The sequence below is a fragment of the Notolabrus celidotus genome, chromosome 6 (genome assembly GCF_009762535.1).
Source record: "Notolabrus celidotus isolate fNotCel1 chromosome 6, fNotCel1.pri, whole genome shotgun sequence".
In the NCBI taxonomy this organism is placed as follows: domain Eukaryota; kingdom Metazoa; phylum Chordata; class Actinopteri; order Labriformes; family Labridae; genus Notolabrus; species Notolabrus celidotus.
Window position 1 is genome coordinate 8,183,195 of NC_048277.1, and position 12,682 is coordinate 8,195,876.

Genomic DNA, 12,682 nt, shown 5'->3' on the forward strand with positions numbered 1-12,682 from the left:
AGTCAGGCTGTGCAACACGAAATGAAAAGACTGCAACATAGATTTGCTGTATTTGCTGTTCATTGGCTCAGTCTGCTTATTGTCACCCGTTGAGGGCATTGTTGTGTTTTTTTGCAATAGAAGCTGTAATTTTCTTCAGTTATGAATGTTCAACTCCAATAAGAGGATGATTTGATTCAGAATAAAATGCATCAGAGTGTTAAGTGAAGCAGAGTCAGAAATCACTCTGGATTGCTGTTACTCAGCACATTAAAAAAGATAATGAACAAGTTTTCAACAAATATCTGTAGCAAGCCGCTCAGCCAGAGCAAATATTTGCAGAAAGTATTTTAATAACAAAGTAGTCAGCCTGCCAACCAATTCAGATTTGATTTCTTACATTCTGATTGCATTTCTAATAACGGAGCGTGATCGGAGTCTCGATCAGAGTACAGAAACTCTCCTCATTGAGAGGCAGTGACATAAAAACACATCCAGAATGAGCACACACACAAATCTATGTCAGGAACACACACACAGATTGTCCTGATCGCATGCAGCTCGCACTGACGATGGTAGACATGTTATGAACAGACAGTGTTCAAGATGGAGAACTGTTGCAGTGTGTCACCACAGATGGAGCCTACGTAACAGTGTGACATGTCAGTAATAAAATAAAATAAGGAAAGAAACTAGAGTAAATCTAATACCTGATCTTCTTTTGTGCTGTTTGGGTAATGTATAAGTACCTTTATACAAGCCTTTAAGAGAGTAGAGTAGTAAACAAGTTAAAAACAGATGCAAACAGACTGAAAGAGAGAAAGCTGATGTGAAAATAAAGAGTTATTTTGTGTGTGGAAAATGTCTGTATTTAAAGAAATACTCAATACATCTACATAATGAAGATGCACTCGCAAGATAAAAGCTTTGTTGTTATTCTGTTTCCATCACCATTAAGTAAATTAGGACAAATACACGACCTCAGTACATCACTCCCATTCAGAGCCCACATCATGTAAATAATGTGATATTACTACTGAGCGCTAGTCATGCTTCACACGCTTATATAACCACAGCGCATAATGAACTTTGCTGCTCCCCTAACAAATAATGTATTCTTCATCTTGGAAGTATATTGTCTGTGATAGTCCCTTGTCAGGCACAATTTGGGTTTATTACTTTGGAGAAACAAATATGTCTTCCTGCACGCAAATCTATGTCCTGGAGTACGCTTCAGCACGGCTGAATAAATGCTCAACCAAGACTGAGCTTCTTAAATGATCACACAGGGACAGCTTTTCTGAGACAATGCAATTTTAGGTTGCATCATCCTGATCATCAATATTATCATTAGTCCCTGCAGAGCTCTAAAAAACGCTGGACTCGTTCAGATTCAGATAAAACATAGTCCAACAGAGCTACATCTAGCTGTCACACACATGCTAAATCACTATAAATGTTAATATGAGCAGATTTATATCTCTTATGAAACTTACAACACCCTTTGGCTCCCTGAATATTGCTTTAATATCTACTTGAGCTGGAATAACTGATACACAACACCACATGGGATGAATGTGTGACAGGATGTTACCTGCTTCTCCTCTCAGTGCTTTCTCCACAGCGACGCCCCGCTCCTCCAGCTGCCGCTGCTTCTCCTCCACCTGCTCCAACTGTCTCTGGATGATCTGTGTGGAGAGGCAGGTTACAGTTTACATTATTAATGACACGCTCAGAAACACCAACACAGGAGCTCCAGTACATTATAAACAACCCCAGTTCTCTCACATGAGTGCGCAGTATAATAACCTCTACTGTGCGACTGATTAAATCTGATTTGTCCCACACGTTTCTGGGGGAGGCGGATGCCAAGGTTACCTCTGACACTCCATTGATGCAACAGTTTACCCTCATTAAATATAAATGTCTCAGGGCGCTCAGGGAGTACAGCTAATTACAACTGTATTGATGTCTGCAAACACAATGAGCCTGTTCTAAAATATTATTTCAGGATTTTTACCACCTCCAGTGATTTACGGCTCTCGCTCTCCTGCAGCACTCTCACTTCAGTTTAAGGAGGCTAGGACTTTAAAACTAGTGTGAAGTTTTTAACCTAAATCACAGAATAAGAGGAGGACAATAAACATCCTCTGTTAGGAGGCAGAAGACACAGAGCTATGGATCAAACTGGTCTAAATGACACATCTAATATTGGACACTTTGAGCTTTTAAATGAAACCCTGAAGTGCAGCACAACTTTCGTTTTAGGAGTCCTTCTACAGCTTTACTATCACTCACTGCAATCAAAATGTTGATTCCCTGCACTCATTCATTTCCATCTGAGCAGCTTCTGTTGTCAGATGATTGTGTTTAAGTGATCATGGTGGATCCAGCCTTCACAGGTCTTCACATGAACCTGTATGTAAACTGAGCTCACACTGCCCCCTCTGGTGAAAAGGAGAAGTGTGTTTTGTATTTCATGTTTATTGGTATGCAGCACACAGCACAAGATGCATGAAAAGTGGTGCTGCTGAGGGATTAAAAATAATAATCTAGGTAATTACAGGCTTAGGGGTTAATTATTTAATATCAGTAATGTGAGAAACATTACAGAACAGTTGGAATTACTGCTTTACCTTCATTTGTGTGTGGTTCTCACCAACTTACACATTTTAATCACACCTTATTCTGCATCTTATTAAAAACACAAACTTGAATCACACACTGACACACACCTGCTCTCCGCACAGAGCTCCCTCTTCCTGTTTGTCTCTACCCTTCCTCATCAGCAGTTTCTTTTCGAGGTGCAATAGTTCAATTTTTTCCCTCTCAGGAATCAATTTCTCACAGCATGTGAGCTGAGTGTGGAGGAGGATCATTGACACCGACGTAGGATTTCAAAATGATGGAAAAGACGGTGGGTTCAAAGGACACGGGCTCTATTTTACGAGCTTTTAATATAGCGACAGAAGCAGATTAACATTAAGGAAGGGTTGCACATCAATCAGAGCACGTAGAGTTTGGACGTGAGCTCATGTGTGTGTGCAGAGCTTCCTTAAGACAGGTACAGGAGTGAGATCAAGGAGAATTGAGTGCTTATTAATGGATCATGAATGGTGTGTTCCCTCTGATGGGTAAAATGTAAGAAATTAAAGGCAGTTATATTTAAGGGATGTGTGTTTGTCAGGTTTATGAGGTCGCTGTGGACGGCTGCTTGATCATCGATGTTTGACATCAGAGAGGGATTCATTTAGGTTAATCTTTTAACACGCTTTTTATTCTCTGTGATTAATTCAATGAAATCAACGCGTTATTTTGACAGCTGAAATAAAAAGTAATCAAACGATTCATACTGGAGATGAGAAACGAGTTGACACCGTGGTTACCTGATATGAAGGGTGGGATGAAAGATGATTCAAACGCAGGGAAGGGAAGTTTAAAAGAAGCCAAAGCTTAATTTAAAAGTTTTCTTTTTCCCGGGGAGTCAAACTCCAACGTTTCTGAACTTTATCAGCACTTTGCAGAAACAGGAGCTAAACAAGAAGCACAGTTTGCATTCTGCAAATAGCCTCTAAAAGGAAGCAAGATTGAGGCCAGCAAACCGCAGCTCCAGGAGCAGAGACTTGAGCTGTGGCTTAGTGCTGACTCAGTGGACTGGGAGCTCCACTGCAGAGTTACAACATCAATCACAGTGGATTTCCTAACCAAAGGATGTGTCTGGAAGCACTCCAAGAAGGTTGAGTCACATTCAAATAACTATATGGTAAGTAAACAACAAAAGGCAAAACAACAACTGAGTAACACTGACAGCAGTACTGATGTAGCCTGACCACGAGGGAGCAAAGCTGAAACACACATTCTGGTTTCTTGTGTTTCTTTAATATCTCAATAAGGGAAATGTTTAACAGCTTTTAGTGCTCACTTAAGTAAAAAAATAAAATTGGACAGGTTGTTGTGCACAGTCAACTTGTGTTGCAACACCAGAAGTCCTACTTTAAACACTCTGGTGCAGTAAAAATCAGGACCCCGCCAATCACTGATGGCGCTCTGTCTGGCTGCTGAATGATCCCAGAGGCGTCCAGGACAAACAGACTGAAAATCTCCTTTGTTCCAACTCCTGTTAGCCTTATAAATCAGTTCAACGTGACATTAAAGAATTTAATTTATTACCTACTAATGCCTTTTAACCGGTTTAGTGTATTTCTAATATCACGCTTGTTTTTCCTGTTCTTTGTGTGAGGGTTGTTTTCACACGGTAATCATTCATGAAACTGCTGATGTTACATTAAGTTAGTTAAGATTAGTTTAAGTGAGTTAAGTTGATTTATTAAATGTGCTTTGTTCTCCTTTCAGGTTGATTTAATGTTCTTACAAACAACTTTAATGTGCTCAAATCACTTTCTTCAGTCCTGACCTCTTGAACTCACCTGAAGCGTTCCTCTCTTTACACACAGCAGTGTTACTCGCCCTGCCTACTACTGTCTCTCTTTTCTGTCAGTGTCTGATCTTGATGGGAGCATTCATCAGCAGCACCTTGTATATTAAAACGCCCAAATAATAACATGTGTTTTGTAGTCTTTCACTTTCACTGACTTCATCACAACAGGTGATCCGTGTGTGGATGAGATTTGTTGTTATGATGTTGCATTTCACAAAGATCCAAAACTAAGATCGTGAAAATGACATCAGCAGCAACCTGCTGCACATATCTCTAAGAACAGCTGGGACACGGTTCGTATTCAACACGAGACGCTGCACTTCAATCACTGCATGCTCCTGAAGGAGCTCCTCTCTCTTTGATCACCTGCAGAGCATCATGTTTCAGGCACTGCAGGTGATCAGACGTGAGGGGCAATAAGCGATCATAGATACAGATTTTGAAAAAGGTAAAACTTATCGGGAGATGTGCTTGTGGCCCATTCAGGTATCGTCTGTGTGGGAAACACAGCTGTGATGCTGCCAAAGACTGTATAAATAATGGACGTAGTATCCGTGAAGTCGCCTATCTGTTTCTGAAGCACTGTTTTGAAGTCAATCATCGGCGGGAGCCATATTGGAAATGTTCAACTCAACATAAATGCTGTCGAGCGAGTGTGAAGTAAAGAGGCGGGCTTTGAGCCTCCTCGCCAACAGCTACAGTGTTCCCGCCTGTCAATCAAGTCAGCTGTGCCTCTCATAATGGAAAACTCATAATCTTAATATCTTCAATGTGTGCCGATCGAGAAATGAGCTATCTAGACTACACTTGTTTTTTGTACCAGGCTGTAAAACATGTTTATTTCTGCTGTATAGATTGGCTTTTTTGAATTTGTGTGTATGTGGTTTCCAGTACTTCCGGTGCCAGCCTCAATGAACTGCAGTTTTTAACACTTCCACATTGGCTTCAATTCTTCCGCTTGGATGCTGCCTGCTGTGGAACAAGTTTCCCCTTGAGGATAAGAGAGATATCTTTGATCCTTGATCATCCTTACATGCTGTTGTTTAATATGTATAATGCTTGCCTTGTTCAGCATTCAATAACAGTATATGCTGAGTCACTTCAAACACAGTTTGTTAAAGGCTGATGAAGAACGACTGTTTTAAGGGTAGTTTGTTGTAAACTAAAAAATTGGACACGGTGAAGTTTTGACCTACAGAGATGTTTCACTCTAACCCCTCAGTGTCCATCCCTATGTGGTGATAGAGCATCACCTCTGTTTACCTACCTGAGCTCTGTGCAGTCTCTTCAGCTCCTCCTGCTTCGCTTGCCGTCGTGCAGCCTTCTGTACCCGACGTGTCAGTTTGGCGTTCAGCTCTTCCTCGGTGTAGGTTTTCTGGCGTAACAAAAACAGAAATCTGAGTCAGGAATGTTTCATTGGTGAGGCTGACTGTGTGGGCTCTGGCCCCTCAGTAAGTCTGAACAGGAGAGGACGGGGGAGCTGATAACACCCTGCAGAAGGTGAGGGACAACAAAGACTAGGGATGTTTATCTCTGCATATTTACTACTTCACGACACTTCTACAGGCTTCTTGAGGACTGTAAATATTATTCTCAAGGTATGGGACCATAAAGCATCTTTGAAGACAATGTGACACATATATCAACGTCACTGTAGCTTTAACAGCTATAATCCTTCTTCACATTACGATATCTTCTCCATGATAATAGGCAATAGAGTGTGTGAATAAGCAGGGATGTTTCTGCTCTGGGCTGATTTGTGAGGACATAAAAAGCTGGCATAAATCAGAAGAAAGAGAGAGCAGCACTGAGGAGGAACACGTCAAAGTTATTCCAGCAGCCTGACCGAAGGAAAAACAGCGCCAAGGTGACAGGTAGGCAGGTTAATACATATCGTACCAGACAGAGAGGAGCAGCCCTGACATGAAGAGACGCAGAGGTTTCATTGTGACCAGAAAGGTGAGCCCGTGTTTGAACAGCAGTGAGTGACTGAGCGCTGCGCTCACACTGTCACATGCATCCAGAGGGGATGGTTAGTTTGAGGCCAGATGCACGTAAAGTGTTATGACATTAAACCGGCACATGCGCTGTGAGGATGGGGTTGAGGGTGGAGGGGTTATCAACAGGAACGTGTGTCATACTACCTTTGTGGCGTACGATCTCTTGAACGCCAGTGCGTGAGGGACATAAACAGACTTTGGGAAGACAGAACAAAAACAAAGGGAGGAAACAAACATGATACAGATGATATGATTAAAATGGGTTAATGATTATGAGAAACTCAAATTAAACCAATTAAAGTCATATTTTAGCTGTACGATCAAAACAGGCAATGTTAATATCCCACACCAACATAAAAATGACCGGGTGCAGGGACAACTTCAACATCTGTTAATCAGAAATTAGTCAAACTGAACAAATCAAACACAAGTTTCAAAGAGCTGTCTCACCCTGGAGCAGAAAGAGAGGACTAATACTTTACTTTCAAGGTCTACATCATCTCTAGGAGAGTATAACTACACAACAGCCACTAGAGAGACTCATCTACAGGATCCCTGTGGGCTCTAACTCAATCACACACGGCCAGGCAAGCATGATGCAGCTCTAACCTCCTGTTTCTCTTGCTGTGTAAAGTTAAAATTTCAATCCATGATATTGAAGACAGAGAAAATATCAATTTATCCTTGGTGGACTCCTTTCAAAATGAAGAAAACACAACAGGAGCGTGTCTGAGCTTCTGAAACGTGTTTACAATGGTTAATGAATTCATGCTGCTGGCCGTGAACTCGACTGGATCTATCTAAACCACCAGACACACACTCACTCCGCGCACACACACTCACATATACACTGAGCAGCGGTGGAGACAATCATTTTGAATTTCAGCCCAACGTAATGAATGCAAATGGATGCACATGAAAGAAGTTGTGTGATATGAATTTGGGTTTTGAGAGCTGAGTTTCAGTGAAGTCCTCATAAGATCTGAGCCTCCTGCATGATTAATGAGCTCAGCCTTTTGAAGACTTCACTGATTCAGTGATTATTTAGCGTCGTTTCCTGATGACGTACATTAACTTTATTAGGACGTCAGAAAATGTTGTATGATTAGCTCTGAGATCACTTCAGGGCAACAAAGTGAACTTTCTTACGTAACGCTGCTTGAAAATGAATAAATTAAGAATGAAGGATTCTTTGAGGTCAGTGTAAAATCTTCAAGTCTTCTAATTTTACTTTATATTTAGTGACGGCCTTTGGACAAAATACGTTGAGATGAAATTCAACATCACTCGACCCCTTGCTGCGTAATACCTCCTCATCGTCCTTCTCCTTCTCCCGGACAACCTCTTTCTCCCACACTCTTTCTTTCTGCTTCTCTTTCACCCTCTTTCTCTCCTTCAACTCCCTCCTTTTCTCCTTCTCCAGTTTCTCCTCCTTTATGGCCTCCTTCTGAATGCCTGACACTAGGTCAAAGATGTCCGTGTGCAGCTGAGAGTGGAGGAAATGGTTCAAAAAGAAAGTGTTTTAAAAAAGAAACAGAGAGGTGATGACACAGATGAGATGAGGGCGGGTTTGGCCTCTCTAGACATGATTTCACTCACTATTTACTGGAGGAGCATCAGAGGCACACCTACTGGGGAAAGATTTGACACACTTGTTTTTGCATCTTTGTTTTACTCACATCTGCCTTTGACTTCTGGGACGATCTCTCCAGAACGTCGTCACAGGACAGGTCCGAGTCCTCTGAGAAGCTCAAGTTTCTGCGAGATTTCAAGTCTGTAAAATCAACAAATGTTTGTGAGTCTTTTCTTCAAATACAACACATTTTCATTCAACTAACCTGCACTGAGTCAACATTTCTTACCTGATGATTTCCCTGGAGGTGACATCCTCTTTTTCCCAGAGTCCTGTGTGGTTGAGCTCGATGACGGCGTGCTTGGACATGATTTATCCTCCTTCTTCTTTTTGTCCTTTTTGTAACCTGAGAAGACGGCCTTCCACAGCGACTTGTGTTTCGGGGGCGTTTCCTCCGCCCCAGAGAGCCTGCTGCTGTCGTTCTTGGCTTTCTTCTCTTTTTTATTCTTGCGTGGGGAGAAAAGGGAACTGCGTTTCTTGCTCTTGCCGGAGGACGAGCCGTCTGACGAAGCCACCGAGCTGTCCAGACTCTTGTTGCTGCTGAAGAATCGCTCAGGTATAGTCTCCGCCTTCTTCGTCTCCAGGGCTTTCACGGCTGACGTCTTTGGGGATACAGCTGCCTTTTTGCTTTTTTTAGAAGCGTCTGGGGCAGCAGTCCAGCCCACCTTAGGCGAGGCCCCCTTTTCTGAGTCTGGTTCTTTCATTTTGTTTAGCTGCTTGGCCATGGCATCCTTCAGAGCCTGGCTCTTGATGGACTTCTCTCTGGCCCTCATCCTCTCCTCAGCGATCTCTTTGGCCTCTGGAGAGAACTGAGTCGCCCTCTGTGACTTGGAGGCGGGGTTAGCCGGGATGTTAGGTTTGCCGTTTTCCATAGCCAGAGCAAGATGTAAAGGAGGTCTGTCCCTGCTGGATTTACTGGTGGGGGGAGTGTAGTACTTGTTCATGCTGGTTTCTGGTGTCCGCTCATCGTAGGTCTCCTCCACGTCATCAGCAAATGGGATCTCCTCCACCGTCTCCACAAACGATTTCCTGAACTCTTCCTTCCGAGGCTTCTTCTCCCTCATGACGACCACTGGAGCTGGTTCTGGTTCTGGTTCTGTTTTTTGTTCTGTCTGAGGTGAGGGGAGTTTCCTGGGTGCAGGTTTGGGTGCAGACACTGGGCTCGGTTGGGTCCTTGGCGCAGGAACAGGACTCTTGGTTTTCTCTGGCTCTTTGGCACGCTCCGGTGGAGGTTTGTCTGTCCCGTTTCTCCAGGAGACCTGGTGCCTCTGCTGCCGCAGCACGGCTGGAGACTGATTGGCAGGCACAGGCGGTGGAGGGCTGGAGGGCGGGGTGAGCATGGCTGAGTCTGACGTGTTGTAGCTGTCACTGTTGACTGTCTGGCTTGTGACCATGCTCCCGTTTAACCCGAGGCCAGAGCTGCTGCTGAGGTCCCTCTTATCGGAGCCGTTACTCTTCAGTTCGACAGGAGCGACGGGGGCAATGACCTGACCCTCCAGAGTGATGTTGAGTCTGCGAATCACTGCGCGCCCGGTAAGGGCGGGTTTCTGCTCCTCGGACACCTCTGCAGGCTGCGGCTTTGCAGGGGTGACGTCCTGTGATGGAACCTCAACGACACTATTCTCTAGTATTTTACTGCTGCGGTCCAGAGGAGTCAGGCCGAGGCTCTTCCTGATTTCAGCGCTCTTTAACCAGAACTCCTCGATCAAATCCGTCTTTTTAGACGGAGTTTCCTCAGATAAGGATTCTGAACTCTTGGATGATTCAGATGTGTTCTTGTCTGTTTTGTTCATGGGCGTGGAGGTGACGGCAGGGACGGGCTGAGTCCTGACGGGGGAGTCAGAGGTGAGGGGTGACGAGGGCTCCTGGCAGGGCAAAGGCTGGGCACAGATGGGGGAGAGGGGATTTCCTGTCAGAGGGCAGATGGAGCGTTGAGGGTAGACTGGAGACTTAGGTGTGCGAGTCTCTGGGAGGGAAGTGGGCTGAGAGCGGATTGGGGAGCCAACAGGGGATTTGGGAGGCGATCTGATGGGGGACCTCACAGGTGATTCTACTGCAGGCTGGACTGGAGAGCTAACTGGTGATTTGGGGGCTGAAATGGGTAAAGGAGAGGAAGGAGAAGCAGGAGCCAGGACAGGGGACAGATTCTGAACTGGAACAGGTGAAGGTATAGAGGAAGGATTCTGGACTGTGACAGGTGAATGGAGAGAGGAAGGAGAGAGGACTGGGACAGGCGAAGGAAGGGAGGGAGTGTTCTGGACTTGAACAGGTGAAGGCAGAGAGGAAGGATAGAGGCCTGGTGAAGGTGAAGGGCACAGATTGCTCTTAGCAGCAGGAGAAGGAGTCGTCCTCTCAGGCTTTAAATCCTCAGGTAAAAACGGTTCGGGGAAAAAGCTGGTGCCAGGAGACTTCACGGAAAATGTCTGGAGTGGAAACAGAAAGATGGATAAGTTCTATAAAAGATCTGTCCTCTCATAACCATTCCTGCTTTAAAGGGCTGGAAGAGGCTGTGTCAGCCTACCTATAGGCCTGTGTCTATCAAATACAACAGTAAATAGTAGAGGTTAACTAGAGGTTTCAACAAGTTGGCCCCTCCGTCTTTCTTTTCTTTATTCATGATTCCTGAAAAAGTCAAACTGACCTCCTGAATCTGAACCTGATGATTGTTGTTCTGTCTCACCTGAGCTTCAGGCTCTGCAGACGGTTTAACTGGAGAAAGAAGAACATGCTCCTTTGTCGTGCGGCTGACGCTGGATGGTTCTGAGAGCACAAACAACAAATAAACTCTGATTTAATTCAAGGAAAAGAATAAACATAGAAGGGATCTACTAGTTTATAAATGACACGTACCGACACTGGAGGTCATCCTCATACTGTCTGATCTCCGGTCATCTTCAGGAGGAACTTGAGCGCGCTCTGACTGATGCAGACGAGCCTCAGCTTCAGCATCTGAGGGGATGTCATCTGGAAGTTAAGCAAAACATTAAGGGAAGGGGCGCCTTTGACCTAGTGGTTTAAGCGTGCGCTTCATATACAGAGGCAATAGTCATCATCACAGCGGGTTTGACTCCTGACCTCTACCATCACTGAATTTAACCACTTTCTACTCCCCAAAGGTCCTGTCTCTCTTCAGCTGTTCTATCTAATAAATACAAAAATGCTCAAATATATTTAAAAAACAATTTATTCAAGGGAAGTGAAACCTGCTATACAGATGTAGAAAATGTATTATACACATTTTATATTTAATAGTGTTTCCTCTCTTTGTATTCTTAATTTTCAAATCCATTGTCTAGACAGTAAAAACACAGCTTTTTACTATAATTCTATCTATTTTGTAATGTTTTTTTATTTTTATTTTCAGTGTTTAGAACCAAAGGATGCTGTAAGTTTGCCTAACAAAACCAACAGCATTGATGTGTGAAGGGATTTTGACTCTCCATGTATCCACGGGGAAGCTGCTGAATATTTTTACTGCATCCTTTGTCAGTATTGCTCTTTGTAGGTCCCTGCAGTCAGAGAGGCTTGTTACCACAAGTCAAATACAAAGACTTTATTGGCTGTAAATGTCAGCCAAGCGGCACACAACATTTTCTCAATACGTTTCTTGAAACTTTATTTTCAAGGAATTGAAATAGGATTTATATTTGGATGTGTCAGGTCAGTGTAGCTTCTGTTGGGTGTGCAGTGATACTTTGATAAGAAATGAGATGAATTCACTTAGTAAGATTCTTTGCTTTGCCAATCAGCAGCGGAGGGAAAGCTTGGATGTTATGGGGCTTTTTTTTTCTTTTTTTTTTTTTTACACACTCACTGATGCTTTGTAAAATTTAGCTAAATTCACACTTTTTACAGAAAATACATCAGTCACAGTGAAAGTATGGATTTTAAAAACTACTCTGAAAAGCTAATCAATTTCTGTGCATAACGTAACTACGGAAGAGAATAAGGGCCTCTGGAAATAATTTAATAAAATTAAGGTCCATTATATTTTTGTTATTATTATACTGAGAAAAAAGTCAGAATTCTAAATTAAAGTCAGAATTATGAGACAGAAGTTAAAATTCTGACTTTCATTTTAGAATTCTGACTTCAATCTCAGATTTCTGACTTTTTCTCAAAATTCTGACTCCCCCCCTCAAAAGGCTGTACCTTTTGCCAGGTCGTCACTGAAAATAAGAATTTGTTCTTAATGACTTAGCTGGTTAAATAAAGGTTAAATAAAAATAAAATAAAATAAAATAAAATAAAATAAATCTCAGAATTCTGACTTTTTTCTCAGAAAAACTCCTCTTCTGTACGTAACTTATCTATAGATAAGTAGATATTGTAGATAGTGCATATATTTGTTATATTCTATTTTTACCTTTAATATAATTATATTTGAACATTGTTAGTGCATTGTCGTATCACCGTCTCCTGTTGTAAGCTGCTGTAACAAAATAATTTACCCAATGGAGGATCAATAAAAGTACACATTATCTTATCCACCTTATCATAATTAGAGTAACGTGAGTAAATGTCATTGGTTACTTTCCACCTCTGGGTGTAAACATACTCGTCATCTTCTCATTTCTATCCTTTAAATGTGAGACAAAAATAAAAACAGTAGAAGAAGAACTGAGAGATTGG

General features: G+C 42.7%; 1 protein-coding gene across 5 annotated transcripts in view; it reads right to left on the bottom strand.

Moving 5' to 3' along the window:
* mical3a (microtubule associated monooxygenase, calponin and LIM domain containing 3a) overlaps window positions 1-12,682 on the bottom strand; it is a 136,281-nt gene that overhangs the window by 15,704 nt on the left and 107,895 nt on the right. For 3 of the 5 annotated variants that reach the window (XM_034685261.1, XM_034685263.1, XM_034685264.1), the window contains 8 exons: window positions 10,901-11,014; window positions 10,731-10,810; window positions 8,280-10,473; window positions 8,097-8,191; window positions 7,727-7,903; window positions 6,562-6,612; window positions 5,685-5,792; window positions 1,574-1,667 (listed from right to left, as the gene is read on the bottom strand). In XM_034685261.1, the coding sequence (XP_034541152.1) occupies window positions 1,574-1,667; window positions 5,685-5,792; window positions 6,562-6,612; window positions 7,727-7,903; window positions 8,097-8,191; window positions 8,280-10,473; window positions 10,731-10,810; window positions 10,901-11,014 (2,913 nt within the window). The remainder of the gene's footprint in view (window positions 1-1,573; window positions 1,668-5,684; window positions 5,793-6,561; window positions 6,613-7,726; window positions 7,904-8,096; window positions 8,192-8,279; window positions 10,474-10,730; window positions 10,811-10,900; window positions 11,015-12,682) is intronic. The other 2 variants (XM_034685265.1, XM_034685266.1) reach the window with 2 other exon arrangements.